Below are 24,381 nucleotides of genomic sequence, written 5' to 3' on the forward strand. Positions count from 1 at the left end.
CCACTCCAATCCATCTGTGGCTTTGCATGCAAAGTCATCATTCAAAAATGCAAAGCTCATTACATCATCTTCCGGCTTAAAATCTTTCAGTGGCTCCTAATTATAATGAAGATAAAGTCCCAACTCCTTAATGGGGCTTTAAGGATCCTACAGGATCTGGTTCTATTTTTTTCCTCTCATAAAGCCATCTGTGTTTGGTATTTTTTGTCGTAAGTGGATTTTTTTTTTTTTTTTTTTTTTTTTTTTTTTTTTAAAGATTTTATTTATTTATTTGACAGACAGAGATTACAAGTAGGCAGAGAGGCAGGCAGAGAGAGAGAGGAGGAAGCAGGCTCCCCGCTGAGCAGAGAGCCCGATGCGGGGCTCGATCCCAGGACCCTGGGATCATGACCTGAGCTGAAGGCAGAGGCTTTAACCCACTGAGCCACCCAGGCGCCCCTGTCGTAAGTGGATTTTTAAACTACTGATTCACTTTATTATAGCCTAGTTGGATTTTAAATTTTTTCTTGTGTTATATTTTCTAGGAAACTATCCGTTTCAAATTTATTGGCATAAGTTGTTCCTAATATTGTTTTTAAACTTCTGTATTATTTAGTTATATACATTTTAAATTGTCTAATATTTTTTATTTTTGCTCTTATTTTTTTGGATGATTTTTTCCCCAACTTCTTTTAAAACTTCTGAACTTCTAAAACTTTTCATTTATTTATTAAAAGATTTTATGTATTTATTTGAGAGAGAGAGAGAATAGGCAGAGCAGGAGAGGGAGAAGCAGGCTCTCCATTGAGTAGGGAGCTCGACACAGGGCTCAATCCCAGGACCCTGGGATGATGACCTGAACGGAAAGCAGAGGATTAACCAACTGAGCCACCTGGACACCCTTTTTCCAACTTCTTGAGGCAAATGTTTAGGTTACTGTCAGCCTATCATCTGTAAGTATGGAAGTTAAGTTTCAAGTTTCCCTTTAGCTGTGTCCCACAAGTCTTAATATTTAGTATTTTCATTATCATATTCAGTTCTAAACATTTTAGAATTTCCATCATGGGGTGCCTGGATGGCTTAGTCGGTTGGGTGCCTGCCTTTGGCTCAGGTCATGATCCCAGGGTCCTGGGATTGAGCTCCCGCGCTGAGCAGGGAGCCTGCTTCTCCCTGTCCTACCCCTCTCCCCGATATTTTTCGCTTTCTCTCAAATTAAAAAAAAAATAAAATTTCCATCATAATTTTTTTCTATAACCTATGTGTGTTCTATAATCCTCAAATGCATTTTTAATCTGTGTGTGTGTGTGAGGATTGCCATATTAATTCATTCTTAGGTCACAAAATCACTCCCCAATCTGTCCTGGATACTCCTTAGAACTCAGTTCCCAGAAACATGCTTTTTTGGCCTTCGGATCTTTTCAAGCACAGTGGCCTCTGCCTGTCCCCATGCCCCACCCCCGTCTCCAGTTGTTAGCTCCTTCTCAACTCACAGACCTTAGTGACTTTTTTTTTTTAACCTTAAAAATAACTCATTTCCTCTGCAAGCCTGACATGAGCTCCCAAACCTGGACTGGGTGGCCCTTCTGCTGTTCTAAGTGCTCTCATACCAGCATGTATTTAACCTTGTTGTTTCCTTTCTCTAGAACACAAACTCCTTGAAGACCTTGCTCAGTGCCTGGCACATGGCAGGTGAGCAGTCAAGAGCTGTGGAGTGAACAGAGTAACTCACATCCTCTCATTTGCTGGTAAAAATTCCTATTCCGGAGCCACAGGAACAATCCCCAAGCATTGCTCCTTTCTGCTTCTCCGTTATAATCCTATCCATATCGTCTCTCTTCATGGTTAGGGTCCATCTCTGGCTGTTCATCCTGCCCCCCACCGTGCCACTCTGGTCCCTGGGGGGGCCTACTCTCAGGAGCAGGGCTGGGGCCAGGCTGGATTCAGGGAGCCTCCCCTCACCTGCTCCAGACCAGACTCCCTGTGCTAAGCCTTCTTGCCAGCAGGTGGCATTTGAAGCCTGAAAGCTGAACTCGAGCCTCCAGTCCGTCCTTCCTTCTGTTAGCCTCTTGGGGGCACATAATCTGGCTTGGGCCAGGCTCACGCTTGGAGAGGATGTTCCAGCTGGGGGACCTGGTTGCTGGCTCCCAGGCTGCTGTCCCTTCTTTCTATCTGGTAGCAGCCGTGGTCTGGACTTCTCCTTCCTTAGCCTCCAATTCAAGTGCATATACTTCAGCCAGAGCTAAAATTAGGTGGGGCACTAAAAGCTATTCGTATGATGATTTTTGAAGAGTACACATATCCTTAAGCCCATTTTCCTTAGTAATTCTCTCTCGGTATTCTCTCTGCTTGTGCTTGTGGATGATGCTGAGCCCAGGCTTGCAAGGAAGCCCAGCAGCCTGGGTCCCCCACTCGGTTTCTTTCCCTTCCTGAAGCCTAAGGGCTAGAGCTGGACAATTCTTCTTGTTTTGTTCTTTGTTTTTTAAAGAAATGAAAAACAGCAGCAAACAGAGAGAAGGGCTGTGGGTAGGTGGGAGCAATTTATGGAGGCATTGCTAATACTTTTACATCGTCCAAGAGTTATTATAACATCAGCTTTTGGTGGTGGACTGTTTCTTTGATCATGTCACTGCTCTGGGTCTGAACTTTGGGAGTGATGATCTCACAAACATTACATCGATTACAGCCGTGTTGTTAGGGGCAGGTCCGTGAGCCTTGGGACGGAGAGGAGGGGCGACTTGTCTTGTCAGGAAGATGGCCCAGGTGGGTCTCTCAAGCAGGGGAGCGGAGGCTTGAAAGAAGAGGGGGGAGATTATTCTATGCAGGCAGAGCAACAATCTGAATGAACAGAGAAGCATGTTATCAGCCTTTTGTGTTCCCCCCTGCTCCCAGCCTATCCCAAATGCTGCCTGGTAGACCCTCTCAGCCCGCTCCCATGCTACCTTGCTCAAGGATTCCTTTGGGGGACCCTGGCCTCCTCTGGGTGACTTAGCTGGTACCTCTCACCTGACCATTAAACCCTATTGTGCCAAAGTACGGCCATCCTGTCTTGAGCACCTGGACCCCGGGTGCTGCCTCGGGCACTCCTGGTGGCTAAAGGAGCTCAGCTGGAATTCCGTGTGCCTGTGATGGGTGAGGGCCCTTGACGCTGGGTTTCAAGATGTAGGGAAGATCTTTACCCTCCCCTGCCGTGCTCTGCTTTTCAGCTTCAGTGAACCCAGGCCAATCAGCAGTTCTCTTTTTGCGGGGGAATGACTGCCCCATGAAGGCTGTGAATGGGACTTCTCTTTCAGGCTGGAGAAACGAGGATTGTGGAGAATAGTGATTTGGGGATCCTGGGACCCATTTAAGACAAGCTCACATTTCGCTGATGCCTCAGCTCCGGAGCAATGAGCAAGGCAAATGCTACACTTGGGTGCCAGGAATTCCAATCCCAAGAACGGAGAGAAAGAGCAGAGGGTAGACGAGGTGGGTGAGTGGCAAGCTCCTTTGAGAGAGAATTGAATCTGCTCCCAGAAAGGATGTTGGAAACGAGGCTATTAGCTTGCTCTGGAGAAAATGCTGGGGTTGATACTGTCAGAGGGGCACAGATCCAGGCCTCTGCTCTTATTTGGCAGATAAACCCTCCCTGCCAACTTGCAGGCCTCACAATTAGCACTGGAGTTTCAGTGTGGAGGTTATTACACTGGACTGGAGACGCTCTGATGCCAGGGAGCATCACCGGGAGGCTCGGGAGGCTGCAGGCATTCTAGAAGAGAAGCGAATGAGAGGCTTTTGGACCTGGAGGAAATCTGAGAGCCCATTAAAGCTCAACCCTGGCATTTTAGAGTTAGGAAACAGATGGGAAATTGCTTGCTTGTTCAAGGCCACCGGAGTTCGTGAGAGTGGAGTCCATATAACACGCTGGGTGCTGGGCCTCTGACATGGCGGTCCACCACACTGGGGGATTCTCTTATACTCTCCCGCCCCATCTCTGTTCCTAATCGTGGGGTCCCAGTTATCAAGGAATGTGCATCTGGCCCAAGATGAAATGCCATCCAAACCATGTGGGGACAGCGCCACCGCTAACCTCCTAACGCCCTCACTTTTTGTGTCTACAGTTGCCCTTCAATAGAACCAGACACTGGTAGAAAGAAACCCAGTGGAGAAATGAAAAGAGAAGTACCCCAGAGGATCCTAAAATAAAAGACATAAGAGCCTTTGGCGGGTTGGGGGGGAGTTTACTGCAAACTATTATAATTAAAGTGATATTTTACAAGTGTTTAAGACAGCGGGCAGACAGGCTGTGAGCCAGGCTTCGGCTTCAGAGACACACTCCTGGAGGGAAATGGCACTTGCAGGGAACACGGACTCAATCACTGCTGCTCTTCAGGCACCGAGTGCTGGCGGAGTCCTCTCAGGGAGCCTGAGAGCCATGAAGCAGCTGCTCGAAATTCCAAACCCTGCTCCATTCCCGATGCGCATATCACCTGCCCGGAGCAGGCCTCAGAGCCACCCTGGGGACCGACATGGATCCTTTCCCTGGCCCAGACTTCCCGCCAGCTCAGGCTGCCCGGCTCCTCCTCATGACTGTTCATTACAGTCTTCCTTCTGCCCTTCAGACATCTGCCCAACTTGTGGCTGAAAATCACCAGCGGGAGGAAAAGCAAGGAATGCTCCCGATGTAAATCCACAGCAAAAAGGACTGAAGAACTGAGCGGTCGCCAGGGTTGGCAGGTATGTGGATGGTTCCCTGCATTCTTTATCCATAGGGTGCTTGAAGGCATAGTGCTGAGGAAGGTGCCAGAAGTCTGACTTTTTAGGACTTGTTCATGTTTCTGAGAATCTGTGGGGATGATCACTGGGCAGAAGCAGAGCCTAGAAGAAACGCCGAGCCAAGGGAAGAGGGGAGAGGGGAGACTGGTTGAATGCTGAGATCATTCCCAAGAGGAAGGGAGCACTACTTCCAGAAGCAGCAGCCGGAAGGGTTGTGCCAAGGCTCTGTCCCAGGGGTCAGGGTGCTCTGGGTGGAGGAGGAGGTCCCTCCTGCAGTTTTGCGTTTTACTGTTTAGGCAAAGCGAAGTCCCAGGCAGTTTCCTGTGCACATTTCCACATGGCCTGCATGAGGCGGGTGAAGCCCATGTCTTTGGGCTTCTCGAGGCCTCTCATCAGCCGCTGCTTCATGATGGAAACAAATTCCTTATTGCTCAGCTCCCCGTTGCCTAGAGGAAGAGGCAAACACAAGAGGGATAAGTGAAGGCCTTGGAACAAAGACACTGAGAAAATTCCATCGTTCACACAACGTGGGTTCCAAAGCCCAGTGTACTCTCACAGCCAAATTCAAACAAACGGTTTGCTCCTTCCTTGATATTTCCGATTACAACTCGGTGACAGTTTAGTGTGTGTGGCAAAAGTTGAACAAGCATATTCTGTAGGTTAGGTCCTGTACTAGGAATTGAGAATAAAGAGGTAAATAGGACTTTGTCCCTTGAGATACTCCCAGGTTGTGGGAGAGACAGATACATTATTTCAACAGTGCGGTAAATTCCATCATGGGGTAAAGAGAAGATGCTCTGTGGGCACAGAGGAAGGGATCGAACCAGGGCTGGGGGTGGTGCAGTACAGAGGCGTAAAGGCTTCCTGGAGGTGACTCCTAAGTTGAATCCCAAAGGATGAGCAGAAATTGGCCAAGTAAAGGGGAGTGGGACAGGGAGGCATTCCAGGTAGCGGCAGAAGCATAAACAAAGGCACAGGCAGGGAGCAAGGCGACTGCTGAGTAGTTAGGAAGTACACACACGGCTGGGGAAGTAAACGGAAGAGGCGGGCAGGAGACAGGTCCCCAGAGGTCTTGTATTTTCACTAAAGGGTTTGTGCTTTATCTTCTAGGCAGTGGAGCACCAGGAAAGGACTGCCAGTAAGTGAGAAAGAGTTAAAGATACCCATTTTGGGTGGATTCCTCTGGCTGGATATATGTAGATGGGACTGGAGAACGGCAGTAGGGAGTCAGTCAGGAATAGTCCAGGTGAGAGAGGGGAGGGGTGAGGTTCATGGTAAAAACCCAAATTAAAATCTGGTTTTAGGTTAAACCCATCTTCTCATGGCCTCCCACTCCACCCTCTTCAGTGACAGACTTTCAGGTCTGGAGAGGAACTTGGAGAACATCTCATTTAACCAAAGGTCAACCTCTCAAGCCACACGGAAGAGTAACCACTTCAACAGTAGAGGATAGTTACCCATTGACTACATGCCCAGGAGTAAATGTCTGCTTGAAAGAATGGCAGCCATTACTGGTGGTGATAAGACAATAGGAAACCATAAAACAGACTTTTACTAACGATTGATCGGTCTGGGAAGAGAGTGGAAAGAAGAACAACTTCTGTACTTCTGTACAGAGTACCTGAAAACCTATACTGGCTCATGTTTGCTGGCTGAAGGGAGCATGGACAGCCTCAAAGATACCTCACAGCAAGATCAAACAAACAAGCAGACCCAGCGAGCCTTAACCTATGGTACCAGAAGTCAGGAGAGGGACTGCCGGTGGGAGAGGAAGTGGCTGGAAGGTGGCACCAGGTTCTGTTTCTGGACCAGGACCTCTGTGTCCTGCCAATGTGATGTTTCTGGATAATATTGCTTACACAGGTCTGTTCAGTTCTTAAAAATTTAGCAAGCTGCATACTTAATGATATTTGCACTTTTCTGTATGTGTATACTTCAACATAAAGAGTTAAAAAGTAGCCTGGCTGGCTCAGTGGGTTAAGTATCTGCCTTTGGCTCAGGTCATGATCTCAGGGTCCTGGGATCAAGCCCCACATCGGGCTCTCTGCTCAGCGGGGAGCCTGCTTCCTTCTCTCTCTCTCTCTGCCTGCCTCTCTGCCTACTTGTGATCTCTGTCTGTCAAATAAATAAATAAAATCTTTAAAGAAAAAAAAAAGAATGTAATTAAAAGGGTACCTGGGTGACTCAGTCAGTTAAGCGCCTGCCTTCAGCCTCAGGTCATGATCCCAGGGTCCTGCAATGGAGCCCTGGTAGGGCTCCCCGCTCAGCAGGGGGTCTGCCTCTCTGCCCTTCCCCAACTCCGGCACACACACTCTCTCAAATAAATAAATAAATAAATAAATAAATTTTAAAAATCTTAAAAAAAAAAAGAATATAATTAAAAGGATTAAAAAAGATCCAAATGAGATTCTTAATATTTTTATAAAGAGAGGCTTAAAAAATCTGAGGTCATTTAGACTGCCATGTGATTTGCTTCCTTCTTCCCTAGGGCCAGAGGTGATCAAGGTGAATGGCTTACTTATGAAGCAGGTACATGACTGAATTGTCATCTGTGTGCATGTGTGATCTGTGAGTGCAACTCTAAATTCTCAGGTCAGCAAGTCTGAAAAGTCAATGTCCTTTGGCATTCTGACCTAAGATCTAGTGCGTAAAAATAACAATGGGTTTTTAATTTAATATATACTTCGTTTTTCTATAGATTAAGAAAATAAGCCCCAGAGATGTTAAATTATTTTTTAAAAGGTGGATTCAAGTAGATACTGACAGAACCTCCTTCTGAAAGGCAGGAAAATCAAATTTCATTTCTCAGGCCTTCCTAGGAGAAGAGGGGAGCTGTGAGGCTGCTTGCCTTTATTTCCGTGTTTACTTTGCAGACCAGCTCTCTGGCTTCAAAAATTATAAAACTGTGGTTTTTGGAAAAAACTCAAGCCACCCAGAAGTGATTAGGATAAAAACCAAAATCTGAGGAACGGTAACCTCTTTAGAGGAGTGTTTTCCTTAGAACCTTCTTTGATGAGGGAAATTTTTAAATTTGTGTTATTTAAGACAGTAGCCACTGGTCACATGCAGCTAAGTACTTGAAATGTGGCTACAATGACCAAGGAAATGACTTTTAAATTGTTTTTAAGTTTAGCTAATTTAAATTTGATACCCACATGAAACTTGAAGAATATCATGTCGGACAGGGCAGCACTGGAGAATGACCCACCCCTACGTGAGGGTGAGGCCATCTTCTTGCCCTCACCCTGCAGTTTTCTTCCACTCAGACCTTGGTTGTGGGTGCAGGTGGGAGGTTTAAATAACTCAAGTTCAACGAGATAACTTCAATAACTCAAGTTAATGACATCTGTTATGTGCAAAGTACTACCCGAGGTCTTATGGAGGGGTCCAGCGGAATAAAGAACTTGCAACGACCCTTTAAGAGCTCAGAATGTATTTACAGCAGCATTATTTACAATAGCCAACATATGGAAGCAGCCCAAGTGTCCATCATCTGCTGAATGGATAAAAAAGGTATGGTGTGTATGTATGTGTGTCCACACACACACAGAATGGAATATTATTTGGCCATAAAAGGAATGAAATCTTGCCATTTGTAATGACATGGATGGAGCTAGAGAGTATAATGCTAAGCAAAATCAGAGAGAGACAGATACCGTGTGATTTCACTCATGTGGAATTTAAGAAACAGAACAAGCCAAAGGGGGGAAAAAAATAAGAGAGATAAAGCAAGAAACAGACTCTCAACTGTAGAGAACCAGTGGCTGGTTACCACAGGGGAGGTGGGTGAGGGGATGGGTGAGACAGGTGATGGGGGGATTAAGGAGGGAGCTGTGATGCTCTCCCGGCGGGGCCGAGGTGGGGGGATGTATAGCGTCATTGAATTTCTATACGGTACACTTCAAACTAATGTAACACCCGCCTCATTGGAATTGAAGTAAAAACTTAAAAAAGCTCACAATATAGTAGGGAAGTTAGGTCACGTACACAGAGTGTAACACGTAGTAATGAAGACAAACTGAAACAAGCTGAGGAATGAAAAAGCCAGAGTGTTTCATTATTATGCCGGGACCAGAACGAAGGTTTCACCAAGGCAGGAACTTTTGACCTGGTTCCAGGATTCCATTAGCTTCACTTCCTGGAGGAAGCTGAGCATGAACCCTGGCTGGGAAACAAGCAGGGGAGGGAACAGAACATAGAGGGAGGCGGCCAGCTTGGATTCACAGCCTAGCTGTGCTCCCTACCACTACCTGTGTGCTCCTGGGGAAATGACCTCACCTGAGTCTCACCGTCCTTATCTGGAAAATGTGAAAAACAGTTTCTACTCAGAGGGTTACCTGAGCAGCTTATCACAATGCCTGGCTCTTAGTAAGCATTGAGAAAAGGTGTGAGCCTCCATGGTGAATAGTAGTATTGCATCGGGCAAGTAGCTGAGAACCGACGCCACAGGGGAACCAGGACCTCTCCTGTGGGCTAACCTACAGAGCGGTCGCAGACACACCGCTGCGAGCTGGAAGGCAGAAATGGGATGTGAATGACTGCGATGTGCTTTGGGGGGTGCGGGGAAGATCAGGACCACCTTCCTTCTAGACACAGATAATCATGTGCTCCTAGTCTATGAAGCAGCAAGTTGGATCTAATATTTTGTCTCCTTTTCTGAGCTTTTATATTTGAGTTTATTTCCCTTTTAAAATCACCACTAGAGTTGAATTGTTTCCTTTTTAAAGATCCTTATGGTCATACATTCATTTAGGTCTACAGGCAAATTGGAATTACAAGAAGAAATGGAAAACACAAGCCCAGACCGGGGGTTCTAGCTCTCAGTGTCACGGCGCTGAGGGCTGAACTACTGCTGTGGGAAAGGCGTAGGCTCAAGAGGCGCAGGCCAGTGCACTGGAGCGCTGTGCTGGCCTCCGGTATCAACAGTGTCCACTTCAAGGATCGTCATTTTTCCCGCCAGACTCCAGAGGGCCCCACTCACCATCGCAGTCGAAGAGCGCAAACACCACATCACACACGTGGTCCGAGAGTTCCACTTTGGCCACGGTCCTGGCCACCTGCTGCATGGTCACTGCAAGAAGAAAGATGCTGAATTAGCACATGGCAGAGGGACTTTCAGTCTGCTTTCTCTGAATGCATGGGATACAACTACTCAATTGTAATAAAAAGTTTTCAACTATATTTAAGAGAATGAGAATTTGGTTTTTAACCCTCAAACAGCCTTTCCTTTTCACCTCAGGTTCCATTCTTTTCTACTGATGCTACATTTTAGGAGGTGTATACAGTTAAGTGAGAATGCCTGGGGGGAGGGCGCCTGGATGACTCAGGTCATGATCCCAAGGGTCCTGGGATCAAGCCCCACATCAGGCTCCCTGCTCAGTAAGGAAGCCTGCTTCTCCTTCTCCCACTCCCCCTGCTGCTGTGTCTCTCTCTGTCAAATAAGTAAATAAAATCTTTAAAAAAAAAGTAAGAATGGCTGGTATGAAGTTCATAGAGACAGAAAGTGGATTAGCGGTTACTAGGGGCTGGGGGGTATTGGGAATGGGAAGTTAGTGGTCAGCGGATACAGATTTTCTCTTTGTGGTGATGGAAACACTTTGGAAGTAGTGGTGATGGTTATACAACAGTGTGAGTGTAATGAAAGCTGATAACTTGTCCACCTAAAAATGGTTTAATTGGCATCTTTATGTTAATATACATTTTTACCATAGTACAAATTTTTAAAAATTTTTTAAAAAGATTCATCCATTTATTTTAGAGAGAGAGAGCATGAGTCTGTGTGGTGCAAAGGGCAGAGGGAGATGGAAAGGGAGAGAGAATTTCCAGTTGACTCCCCGCCAAGCACGGAGCCTGGGAGCCTGACTGGGGCTCGTCCCCATCACCCTGTATCAATTATGACCTGAGCCAAAACCAAGAGTCTGAGGCTCAACCCACTGAGCCACCCAGGCTCCTCCATCACAGTAAAAATTTAAAAGGTGCAAGTCCACATAATATTTAAGGATGTGAATCTAATGGTCTAGAGTATTCATTGGCGGCTTTCCTAGTAAATTATCACCAGAAGAGTGCCTAGAAAAAACCCCCAAAAAACTGAGAACGCCTGATATTACAATAGTCTCCATCTTGGCATTTTCCTCCTGCAGGGAAGAATATGATAATAAGGGGTGGGCCTGGGTGGCTCAGTGGGTTAAAGCCTCTGCCTGTGGCTGAGGTCACGATCTCAGGGTCCTCGGGTCGAGTCCCGCATCGGGCTCTCTGCTCAGCATGGAGCCTGCTTCCCCTTCTCTCTGCCTGTCTCTCTGCCTACTCGTGATCTCTCTCTGTCAAGTAAATAAATAAAATCTTAAAAAAATATATGATAATAAAAAGTCAAGGAAATAAGTAGGCAGCGAACAACGGGAGCTGGGGAATGAGGAGGCCTGTGGCAATACCCTAGGACATCACCCTTCCACTGCTGGCTGCCAGGAAATACCTGCACGGATGAGCTCCTTGCCCCTCCTCCCTACAGGCTGCCCACCCATCACTTTGTCTCTTCCAACCATGCCCCCTGGGGTAACAGTGGGCCCCATCTCACTAGTTCAGTGTCAGGCAGCCTTTTTTGTTTTTCTTCTTCCAGACCTCCACAGAAAATCTCTCCTCTCTTACCATTTTCTTTTTATCTGCCATTTACTGTTAAACACTGGCAATCGTGTGCGAATTGGGTTCTTCTGAAAAATAAGCCAGGAAGGGCTAGGCTGTTTCCATTGCCTTTTCTCCCTTCTGTCCTCCAACCTGATCTAGGGGCACGTATAAACTATGCTATTGCTTACAGACACACTCTTAAGTGAGATGAACCTTGGAGGAAAGAAAAGGATTGATTTTTACTTATCAATCACCTGGCAATGAAGTGTTCTAAGTATCAGATTAGATTCATCCAGAAGCAGTGGGAACTTGAATTAGAGTCATTGTGCCTTCTCTACTGATTTCAGTCCTGTAATCTCAGTTCTTTCCTGTCATTTTCTTCTGCATTCGGCCTTTCACTTGGCCTCTGTCACCTCCCTGTATTCACTGCAGGGCCCCTGACAGAGCCAGGCAGGGGGTAAGGGGGTGCAGGAGAGAGAATCCTTGGAGTCACCAGACCCACGCCCTGGTCCCAGCGCCACCACCCACTTGCTGTGTGACCCTGATGAAGTCGCCTGATCGCTCTAAAAATTTACTTTTTTCCTATTCATATGAGGGGATCCACAAGATAACCGCTAAGATGGCTTAGTAGTGCAAAGAAGAGTTGATCGGTGTCTTCTAGAATCTGAGGGTGGAGGTGTACAGAAACAGCTGACGATCTGTGTGAAGAAGGGCAGAGAGAAGTTGTACCGGCCACAAGCTAGGCTATGCCTTGGTGTTCACAGCCTACAGCTTGAGGGGGACGGCTGCCCAAGAGGGCAGGAAGAGCCAGGTTTCTCATCCCGCACCCAGGACGGAGCTGGGGTGAAGGAGGAACCAATGTCCCTTGGACCTTTAAGACTTAAGCAGAAGACATTATTTTAGCGGATGTTCAGGAGACGTTAACTACTGACAGGGGAGCTGGAGAATCTGCACGACTGTAGAAGTTCTAGGGTTTTAAAAAACTTTGCCTAGTTGGTCTAGACATCTGATTTTTTTTTTTTTTTTTTTTTTTTTTTTTTTGCTGGCCCAGGAAGAACGGATTCCTGCTAACTAAACTGCCCAGGGAAGGAACAGAAATCAGCAGGCCAATTCACAGCAAGAATAGTTACTGTTACGAGAACTAAAATGATAACAGCTGGTTATTATACTTCTCAGTTGGAAAATCTACTAAGGAAATTCAATTCACCTCAGAAGATTGCTCAGTGCAAACAGTATCAGATCAGAAGAAACTGGATGCTCTCAAACTGTGACAGAATTACCCTCTGCAGTCACAGAGATATGTTCTGAGAAATGGATTAAAACATGTTTTGTATTAGATAAACAGGAACACCCTGTTATTAGCCATTCCTTTTTCTGCATTTCACATCAGTCTCACATTTCCATCATAAAGCCTTTTTTTCCTCTTTCCAAGTTCCCTCCATTCTCTTGGGGCAGAGTGCCTACTGTTGATCCCTCTTGATATTCCAAGTGCCCATCCTTCGCCCCGTGAAGATGGGCCTTTTTCTCTAAATAAACTGTTAACTAAAATAATATCCAAGGATGTCAGTGAGAGCTCCTGACAATTTTTAGGGAAAAGCTCATTAAAGTGGTACTTAGTGGTTACAGAATAGGGACCTCTGGAGGCCACCAGCAGGAATGCCTCATTACAAATGCTAGTTCTTGGCAGAATAATTACAGAGTATATTCTGTTTCACTCAGAGAGGGTTCTGATACCATTTGTACTATGGGGGAGAAAAACGAGGGCAGCTGAGTCATTGTAACTCAAACCACTGGGAAGTTACCAGCAGCAAAGAGCCTAGCTGGGGAGCCCTTTCCCTGTCCAAGATCCTCAGGTCCCCAGGGTATGAATTAGAGCAGTGGAGGAAACAGATATTTCACTAGCTGGTGAGCTGTCAAACTGTGAACTCTTTTTGGACAAGGAGGATGACAGCAGATTACAAGCCACATGCTTGACAGTTGGTCCTAAGAGTTGGCTCATTGATAGTTGCTTCCACATTCCTGAATCAGAAAATCATAATTAAATCATAGCAAGCAGAACACTGCGCACCCCCCCCCCCCAAGCCCCACCCAGGTCTTGACCTCCCCAGGTAGACCAGGTATTGGTACTGGAGTCTGGGTCTCTCTCATTTGATGATGCTAATTGATTGATGGCTGGGATTCCAGTTTCTAATCTGAAAGATGTCCACCTGGAGCATGAAGTCACCCCAAAGAAGGTCTAGGTTCCCCAAGGCCTACGTATTTCTTTGGTACAAATGTGGTCCGGCTGCCTGAACAATAGATGCACATGAGGTTGGGTGACTTCTACTAGATTTGGATAAGGAAGAATTTGTAGACGCGGGTGCAACTGGCTTTTAAAAATGTAATACCGCTGGGCCTTTTGAAAAGTCCAGGCAGAATCTGAATCATGCCTGGTCTCCCGTTTACTCTCTGGCATACGGTGCGTAACTGGAGAATTCAACGGGAGAAAGAACACGTGCTGAGTTTGTGGGTCTGTAATGTCAGAAGCTACATGATATAAAATTATTTACCACAGTAGTCAGACAGAAGAAGGGAGAGTTCTGGAGGGATAAGAGCCCAGAGACCCACTTGGAAGGATATACTCTTAACTAAAACCAGAAGAGACCTCAGAGAAAGTGTGAAAGCCAGAGAAGTTAATAGCTCGCCCAGGGTCACACAGCTAGCTGGCAGCAGAGCTGGGTCTAGAATCTAGGCTCCTGACTTCCAGCCCAAGGATCTTTCCCCTGTGCATGCTGGGGCACCCTGAACCCTTACACGGACAATACTAGCTCCCCCATGAATCTGTCCCCATAAACAACAGAGAAAGCTCAGGTGAAAGAAAGGCTGAATCAGCAAGTACTCGGGGGTGAACGACCAGACAGCCGGAGGCTGTGAGGAGTCAGCATTACAGCTTGATCACAGATCCGATCGCCCTACATGCTGGAAGACATCAGCAAGCATTCCCTTGGAACTTACACCGGCAATTCTGGGGACAACGTAAAAGGCTCATTAAACTGCAACTGAATGAAAAACATGTGAGATAGAGGCGGCCCTGGGAGCTCTTCCCCACAGTTGCCTCTGATGCCCAGAGACGGGGTCCGAAGAGCAGGCCTGACCCAGTTAGCAGCTGCCTGTCTCCTCCTAATTGCAAAGGTGTTTGGAAAGGTGATTCGCCAAGTTGGGCTGACAGCCTCTAGCTGTGTGGCCATGTGATTATTCCTGCCTTCCTGGACTGCAGCAGGGAAAATGAAAAGCTGGCTCGTTACTGCCAAGGTTAAGTGAGGGGAGACAGTTCTGCTTCGGCCCTGGAAAGGCTTATGATACAGATGTCTTCGTTTCTTAAGTCCATCCAGAGATGGCTTTGGGGGTGGGGTGGGGTGGGGTGGGGTGGGGAGAGGGGGAAGGATTTTCCTTTGGAGAGCCCCTGTCCTTTCTTTTGTATCTTCTTCCAAGGTACTCTGGGTAAGACAACACACACATTTCAACCTGATCCTGGGGTTCGGGGGAGGTGGGCAGGACAGCATTCAAGGCAACTAGCAATTTAAGGAGCCAAGAGCAATGCAGCATACTAATAATGAAAATGGTAACAATTCCTTGTTCTGGCTGGGGCTTTTAAGCTGCAGGCCCGTGGCTCCCTCTGTGCCCTCAGGCTGCCCACTTGTCAGAGGCGATGCTGGTGGTTCTGGCTTCTGAACACCAGTACCAGCCACAGAGACAACGTGCAGTCAGGTTTCCTAAACCTCAGAGCATCATCTCAGAGGACTGCTTCAATGGGGTTACGTGCTTAATCTCGTACAAACCCATTTACAGTAAGGTTTACTGCCATTATCCATGATTATATCTGGCTTCATCAAAAATCCTCATCACATTCTGTCCACAAAAGGCAATCGTTTCTACCAGCACCATTAGGCAGTGATTTCAGCTGACACACCCAGAGAATGATCAGTTTAGTGGGGGAGACCATATGTATCATGAAGATTGAGAAATATGGAGGAGAAATGTCAGACATAGTAGCAGACACGTATGGGCTATAGTGGAATAGTGTGTACTGGGGAGGAGGCACATTCTGGATCTGAATACTAAAGGACTAATGGAGGACCGCCCCAGATCTGGGCATGGATGGTAGTGGATGATGTGGGGTGGGGGGTGGAGGAGTCAGTCTGAATAAAGTCCTGAAAGCAGGAAGGGATGCTAATGTCAGGCTAGGGAGCTACAACAGAAGGTGCAGGTGTAGGCAACATGGCCCTTTGCAAGGAAACCTTGATAACAAAGCCAACTCTTATCTGGAGACCGATTTCCAGTATTCACTTGTTTTTGTCTCCCTGTCTCTTTAAATTCTCATTCCTTTTACTTGACAAAGCTGTTTTTCATTAGGTAATACATGCGTCTGTTTGAAAATTCAAATGGTACCAAAGGGCTGAAGTACCATTCCCAACGTTATTCCCCAGTCACCTAGTTGTCCAGAGGCAACCAATATCTCGTTTCTCCAGAAATATGGAAGTAAAATCAAATATTTGTTCTTCATTTCTTCCCAGAAAAATGGTAGTATACTAAATATATGGGTTTTGCTTTACTCATTTAACGACATATCTCAGAAAGCATTCCATACCTGTACATAAACAGGCTTTTTTTTTTTTTTTTAAGATTTTATTTATTTATTTGACAGTGAGAGAGAAAGCAAGAGAGGAAACACAAGCAGGGGGAGTGGAAGAGGGAGAAGCAGGCTTCCCACTGAGCAGGGAGTCTGGTGCGGCAGGATCCCAGGACCCTGGGATCATGACCAGAGCCAGAGGCAGATGCTTAACAACTGAGTCACCCAGGCATCCCAATGGTTCTTTTTTTTTTTTTAACAACTGCGTAGTATTCCACTGACAGGATATATCATTTATTTAACCAGTTCCTAATTTATCCAACTTCGGTTTTGAGGAAGTACCTTTGATTCCCCCTTCCCTTACAACACTACTTCCTTGGTGGCCTATAGTTTTCAGGCTCAACAGAATTTGAATCTCTGATAGCTAAGGGGAGAGGCATGGATATATTTAAAATTTGGCTTACTGAAATAACGTAAAAGGCTAAATACTCTCCAGCTTTACAAGAGTCTCATCAAAGTCCCAGAGGCTTCTAAGGGCAGTAAACCTTGAAGTCCCTAAAGAAACAGGGCTTGCAATAAATACTAAGCTCTATACTTCCCCATGGTGGAATTACTTTCTGATCCTTTTCTCAGTGGGACAGAATGTTGGCTTACTTTGTCCTTATGTAGCTATTTATGTGGATTTTGGTCAGTTTATCCTCCCCCACCCTCCCCTCTCTCCCACTGGTAATCATGAATCCCCAAAGCAGCTCTCTCCCACCTTGGAGCACTTATATAATTTTACTAAATCACAATATAGCCAAGGTAATGTAGTTAACTCAGAATCAATCTTTGGAATGGCTAAGTGACTTTAAATCTGGGAAAATAAACGAGGTCTCGGCAGAGAAACTGCCTCATAAAACAAACATTTCTTTCAGAATTTGAGCTTCCTTGACTTCATCATGAGTCATTTTAAACACTGATGACTTTGTCTTAAATGAATGGAATTCTGGCCAACACTCCTCTTCACATATAAATGTTTTTACAAAATGCAATGATGAACTGAAGCACAGGGCTTGCCTCTCACAAATTTTAACAGAATTTATAAAATAGGAGCTTTTCCCCCCATATAACCTGTTCCTCACACATCTTTATGACATTCCTTTTCCTGCCTTCATGCTATGGCTGTCTGAGGGATGGCCTCTCATACGTTTTTGCTGTGAACTTTTCCCATTTCTGCTTTCACATATACACACTGAATCCCTTATATAATTCTCCAGCAGCTGCCATGAACCAAAGAAAACAATGGTGTGGAAGTCAGTGAACCTCAATCTTTGGTCTCAGTTTTGTGTCACACTACCTGTGATTTGAGCAAGTCATTTGCTTCAGGTGTAAATGAAGGGGTTAAAAACAATAAAGCAGGGGTTTAAATCAAATTATTTCTAAGCTCCCTTCTCACACTAAAATTTTATGGCTGCCATGTTATTTTTTAGATAACAAGGCTTAAATCAGTTAAAATGTCCATATCTTCAGAAGTCTTCAAAGAATAAACATAAAGGTGTGAATTTCTGGAATTATGGTTGGTGTGGTGGGCAGAATTCTGAGACGTTCCCCAACATTCCCATCCTCTGTGTGTGTGTGTGTGTGTGTGTGTGTGTGTGTGTGTGTGTGTGTGTGTGTGTGTGTGTATCCTCTATAATGTCCTCTCCTTGAGCACAGGCAGGACCTGTGAATATAATGGGATACTACTTCTGTGGTTAAGACCACTTTATATGAAAAACATAATGGGACAGTCGCTCCCGTGGTTAAAACCACTTTATATGAAAAACATAATGGGACAGTCGCTCCCGTGATTACAATTATATAATAAGAGAATGCAACACAGCACACCGGGGATAGAGAGTCTCCTGCTGACTGTGAGGAAGCGAGCTGCCATGTTGTGAGGGGGCCACATGGCAAGGATCTGCGGCAGCCCGCTGACAGTGATCTCTGGCTGGCAGTCAGAAAGGAAAAGTCCCACAACTGAAAGGAACTGAATTCTGCCAGGATCCTAAATGAGCTTGGAAGAGGACCCTGAACTGCTGACGAGGATGCAGCCCTTCTGACACCTGTTATACTTTAAACATTGTTATGAGCCGAGTAGAGAAGCTTCGGCTTCTGCTCTTCCCCGCTGCTCATGCGCTCTCTCTCTCTCTCTTTCTCAAATTAAAAAAAACAAAAAACAAAAAAACAAAGACCTAAGCAGAAAAGCCAGTTATGCTGAACCCAGATTCACAGAACATGAGGTAACACATTGGTGTTTTCAGCTGCTAAATTTGTGGTCATTTGTTATGCAGCAAGAAAGCTACGCGGAGAAGGTATTTATGGCTGGGAATGTCCTTCCGAGGTTCCTGAAATCATACTTCATATACAGCTGCACTCATGTAGGTCCATTTTACAGGACTGTTGGTCTTCCGCAACCACTATACCAAACTCCACAAACGAGATCTCTAGATACACTGGCCAGAGTCTAATTACGTTTTACATTTCTTAACAAGGAAATAAATTAAAACTGCCACCCTACTTTTGGGAATTCAGCAGTGCTGCTCTGATTTCAAATGTATCTGATAAGTATAAGTTGGTTCATTTTCATGCAAATCTGGATATAACTTTAGGCTATAACATGTCCCTTAAAACATTACTACATTCAGTAAAAAAGCTGATATAATTATAGTCCTAAAATTTCCAATCTGGAAGAACCTTTGGAGACATTTAGTATCACTTTAACCTGAGGGTCAGAGAAGTTGTGACTTGCCCATGGTGTCAAGAAAACTAATGACATGGGAAGGTGACAGAGTTGTATCATTCTCCCCCTCACTAGGCTTTTATTAGGGCATTTCACCATCCTTACCAGGATCTGATCATGTCTAGAATTAATTCACTTGTTTAGTCAACATTAGATGAACATCTACTGTATATAAAGAATTGTTCTATGATCAAGGGGCGCCTGGGTGGCTCAGTGGGTTAAAGAATTGTTCTATGATCAGAGTCAGACACAAAAGATGTGGAAAACATGGTTCATGTCCTCAAGAGTTTATGGGTAGTGAACCCCCCCACCCCCCTTGAATGCTGAGGATACTAGGAAGAGTGAACGTAGGTAAGGATAATGCCTTCTGAAAGCAATGATCTCAAGAATTTTTGGATGAATCATGAAACTTAGGAAAGGCTCGAAGCTCCAGTCCTCCTTATTAATAAGTACAAACAACCTGTAATTTCTAAACTAATATGAATCTCAAAAATGACTGAAAAAAAGCAATAGGTACTACTTCCTAAGAAAACAAAAGTAAGCCCCACTAGGCCCTAGGGTAATCTTTTTACTTTTGTTTAATAACTTTTTGCTAAGTTCTCACATTGGGATAGCTTGTTTCCAGTCTATAAGCTCCTTAAGAAGATAAGGGGGCAAAGGAAAGACAGTATCTAAGGACTAAAAACCAGAACAGGCATCTGGGTATAGTTATACTTTCCAACTGGTATATTAGTATAGTATTCTCTCATTAATTGTCACAATAACCCTGAAGCAATATTCTATTATCACCATTCTACAGATCAGGAAACTGAGGCTTTGAGAACTTACGTGATCTGCTGAAGGCCACAAAGCTAGTGAGTAGCAGGGACTCGAACTCAGATTTGAGTTTGAAACCAAAATTTATACTTACAGATTTCATACATATAGTTAACTCTGAATAAATGCTAGGTGTTAGGACAGTATCTAAAAGTGTAACAAAACATTGCCACGCCAATGAGTAGAGGTGGTGAAGAACATCTTGATTATTAGAATCTGAGAGGTCCACATCTGTATATCCTATGTTTCAACTGAGAAATGGACCATTTAGTATATACACGTCTTTTTCTGTTCTGTGGTAGCCTTTAAAGGGATACCAACTTTTCTTGTTATGTGACCTTTTTAAGTGACTTCAGGCTTCTGTGTATTGGTTTCTTTACAGAGAGTGATACGATTAGAAAGGTGAAGAACACAGATGTGCCTAGTAAGACGTTCCTATGTGGGATAAGAAGCTAGATTAGGTAACTTCAAGTCTATGTCCCTATAAGGTGTTCATTACAGAGGTCAGAAGAACTTGGTCCTGAACAGAAGAGACAACTGCATGGGGAAAATGTCATGCCATAGTTCATATTCAAGAGAAGGGCACCAACTCCAAAACACCACAGTTTACTAAAAGGCCTTTATTCTCACCCTAAGAAAGGTCTACTCTTAGCCAAAGGGAACTGAAAAGAAATAGCCTAGAGCCTGTCATTCTTTTTTTTTTTTTTTTGAGCCTGTCATTCTTAAACTACTGAAAAGGATGGTTCAAAATGGTGAATCTTCATTGCCTTCAGGATTGTGTTTCAGCAAATATTTCCAAGTTCCAGTGGCGTTTTGGTAACTACTGAGAGGCAACATAATGGTGTGGGAAGAATACACAGACTGGGATTAGAGAGGCTTGAGGCTGAATCCTGGCTCTATCTGCTTAGCTGGGTAACTGTGAGCAAGCTGCTTTATTTTATATTTCCTTGTCCACAAAGTGGGGGATAATACCAACTACTTTTCAGGTTTCAAGGATTAAGAGAGATAATGTTCCATAAAGCACTAGAGTTATGCTTGGCATACAGAAGTTGCTATGAAATGATAGTCGCTATTAGTGTTCCAGATGCGTGATGGCCTCACAGTCCTCCAAATGATAACGCTATGCGATTCTTACGGCTCAGGAGAAGGTGGCGGATACAGCAGTTTTTTGTGTATTTAGAATTTACTCCACTACTAATTTCTAACTTCCCCAACAACCCAGTAGGGACCTAAATATCAAAAGACTAAGACCCCTTTACTCATTCAAAATAAGAGACTCAAAGAATTTCAAAGCCACAAAGATTCTTAAAGATCATCTATGCCAGCCGGTCCCTTCAGAAATAAAGGCAACAGAGACCATTTGATATGACTGATACTTTAGAAAAAACACCTGGGGTTGTAACAAGAGCATCCTGTAGGACTTATGCCACAGGCCTTACTAGTTATTCTCTTGGCTTGTCAGACAAGAAGGTAAACTGCGCATATAGAATGTCTATAAAAAATTAAGGACAACCATCTCATAAATGATGCTTTTCAATCTAAGCAGGCTAATGGGGGACATGAGTATTAAAGGCCATAGTCTGTATTTGTGTGGTTATTTTCTTGTCTTACCATTCAAATGACACAGGGAACACTACTGGACCTACAAGTTGACCAAATCTGTACTATCCTGAGGCGCTTTAAAACGGGGCCTCACCATACCTGGAAATCTTTTATTCTCTTCACGAAAGTAAGACTATTCTAAGCTGGAGAGCCTGGGTGGCTCAGTCGTTAAGTGTCTGCCTTCAGCTCAGGTCACGATCCCAGGACCCTGGGATCGAGCCCTGCATCCGGCTCCCTGCACAGCGGGAAGCCCGCTTTTCCCTCTTCCACTCCCCCTGCTTGTGTTCCCTCTCTTGCTGTGTCTCTCTCTGTCAAATAAATAAGTAAAATCTTAAAAAAAAAAAAAAGAATATTCTAAGTTATACAAACCATAGCTCATTCTAGAGCTCCAATTCAACTTTTAACTTTTCCATCATAGGATGCCATCTGGGAGGAAGTCATGTTGTTTTCCATTACCTTCTTCAGACCAGGTAAATCATTTAGACAGCACTTGAGAGGTTATATATCTAAGTTTATGCCCCGTATGTGTACGAATAAGCAAGAGAACCAATTCCTCTTAAGTGCTAAACAAGAGACGACCTATAGGGGAAATACACACTATTTCACCGAGGAAGGTTCTTTCTTCAAATGGTCAGAATTCACCAAGGACATTTCACATTTGCCTGGGAGTTTGTTATTCTCACATGGGCCATGGAGGAACTAAAGAAAGCGCCTTAATGAACTTTGTTATTTTTACTCTGGAGGGACTGGATCATGCTGTCGTGTGGTAAATTTGTAGCTGCCACCTGCCTGGGTTCTCAAACTGTTCATTAGCTCCATAAGTTGTTAAAAAACATTTTGGGGCAAATCAAGTTTGAGAACTCTAACGGCTCTCTTGGAGATTAATAACGCACATTAGCATATTAAAAAGTTGGCAGGAGTAGAGCTGCAGGAAGAAATTCTATATAACCTGGCATTTTCCAAACTGACTTGGACCATGGAACTTTTTTTTTTTTTAAACCCACAGAACCATTAACATATTGCAGTAAATAGTGTTCTTCACAATGCTGTTGGGGAAATTCTGTGCTAAATTATGTCTAAAGACAGGTTTGCGAGTTCTAAAATAGCCAAGGAAGAGACAGTGCCAGGGCCTCTAAAAGATGCCAATTTCTGAAGGTCCTAACCTTTTGGGGAAAAAAGAAGACAGCCAAGACTGAGAGCAGAAGGCAGACAGAAGTCCTCTCATTCTATCCCCACCCCACTCTTTCCCCACTCCTAGTATGGCGCAGAGGCTCCACTTTTAATCTCTGCCACACCAAACTGGAACAGTGTGTATATTTCTCTTTCTCCCCTGTGAGACTGCGAGCTTCTGAGGGTAGAACCCAGCACAGTACCCATGCTGCTGGCTGAACAAACGGACAAACCACCCTAAATCTGGTTTACATCATCAACTTCATAAACGAAATGTTCATTTACTGAACAGGCGCTGAGTGATAGGCACAAGGTTAACAGCCTATGAGATAGGGATCATGATCCTGATTTTAAAAACATGGAGACTAAATTCAGAAATGGCCCAAAGCAAATCAGCCGGTAAATGATAAGAGCCAAGCTTAAATCCTGGACAACAGGGGCGCCTGGTTCGGTGGGTTAAGCCTCTGCCTTCACCTCAGTTCATGATCCCAGGGTCCTGGGATCGAGCCCTGCATCAGGCTCTCTGTCAGCAGGGAGCCTGCTTTCCCCCACTCTCTGCCTGCCTCTCTGCCTACTTGTGATCTCTCTCCCTCTGTCAAATAAATAAATAAAATCTTAAAAAAAAAAAACACAACAAAACCCAGACAACAGGACTTCGGAACCTGTGTTCTTAACTACTACACTTATCCCCCTCCCTTCCAAGTTCCGTCTTAGCAGTAAAGTTCCAGGATTCTGCAGAGGGAGAATTCGGATAGATCTCAACCCAGTGGAAAAATCACCTAGGGCTGTCAGGATTAGGAAGGTTTGAAAGCAAAGGGGAAAGTGCAAGGAAAGGCTGCAGAGGACAGGCACAACTGGCAGAGTAAGGGAACGTGGCGCGGAGAGCTGAACACACGCCAGCCTTTCCAGGCACGTGCTAGTGTGTGAACAGTTCACAGTACTGATATCACCCTTTTAAGCATGCAACAAGGTGACACAATGTCAATTCTAAAAGATAGGGATCACCGAAGAACATGATGAATTAATGGCATGAGTCTGTTCTCTGGGTCTACTGGGAAAGGTGAGGGTTTACTGGCTTGAGATCCAATGTCTTATTCAATCCATCAAAATGTTTATTCACTTATTCATTTGTTGGTCAAGTATTTACAAAGTGTCTACTGTATCCCGAGGATTGTCCAGGCGTGGGGATGGGGAATATATCCATGAATAAGTCAAAGAAGCATGCTAGTATGCGGAGTCAGAAGAAACACATGAGAAAATATTGGGTGGTGACAACTGTTCTGACACACAGGGCGACGGAGTTACTTTAGGACGCGATGGTCTTCCTGGGGAAGTGATTTATACGCGATTCGGATTCCGGGGGCCCAAATACACCGACCGCATGGGAAAGAGCACTTGAGGTGAAGGCACAGCTAGAACAAAGGCCTTCGGGTGGGAATGAACTTGGTACGTTTAGAATATAAACACAGAAAGTGTGGGGTGGAGTGAACTGGGAAGGAAGTGGTATTTGATGAACTCAGAGTATACAGGGCCACGGCATATGGAACTCCATAAGGCAGTGTAGAGAGACTGGCTTTAGCAGGCGAGATGCAGAAAGGGAGTCAGATGCAGGGTGTATTTTGGAAGTAGAGAGAAGGATTTACTGAAGAAATGAATATGGGAGTGAGAGAGCAAGAAATCAAGGCTAATGCTTACTTTTTTTTGAGCTCCTGGATAGGTAGTAGATAATTCAGTAAGTTACTGAGGGCCTATTACATACAAAATATTGTTGTTAGTGGTCTCAGCTCTGCCCGATTAGCCACATCTGTGGAAATTAAAGCCCTTGTCCATAATTTATGCTAGGAATTGATGACAATCATGAAGACAGAGGATTTTAGGTTAATGTGTCTTTTAAAAAACTGTAAGAATATAGACAATATAGTTAGTTTTTTATAATTTATATTGAGTAGTTAGGGAAGGCCTCTCTGAGGAAGTTTGGCCCTTGAAGTTGAGTCTTAAAAGATAAATAGAAGTTACCCAGGTAAGTAGCATAATTAGGTTTCTAGAAAAATTTAAGCTTTTAAACAGACAA

At 44.7% G+C, this 24,381-nt stretch overlaps 1 protein-coding gene across 4 annotated transcripts in view; it reads right to left on the bottom strand.

Annotated features, from left to right (window-relative positions):
- Positions 1-4,179: 4,179 nt before the first annotated feature.
- Positions 4,180-24,381, bottom strand: part of MICU1 (mitochondrial calcium uptake 1) — a 230,453-nt gene continuing 210,251 nt past the window's right edge. For all 4 annotated transcript variants that reach the window (XM_046026571.1, XM_046026570.1, XM_046026569.1 and 1 more), the window contains 2 exons: positions 9,713-9,802; positions 4,180-5,177 (listed from right to left, as the gene is read on the bottom strand). In XM_046026571.1, coding sequence (XP_045882527.1) covers positions 5,017-5,177; positions 9,713-9,802 — 251 coding nt within the window. In that variant the 3' untranslated portion in view covers positions 4,180-5,016. The remainder of the gene's footprint in view (positions 5,178-9,712; positions 9,803-24,381) is intronic.

The sequence above is a fragment of the Meles meles genome, chromosome 13, assembly GCF_922984935.1.
Source record: "Meles meles chromosome 13, mMelMel3.1 paternal haplotype, whole genome shotgun sequence".
NCBI lineage: Eukaryota > Metazoa > Chordata > Mammalia > Carnivora > Mustelidae > Meles > Meles meles.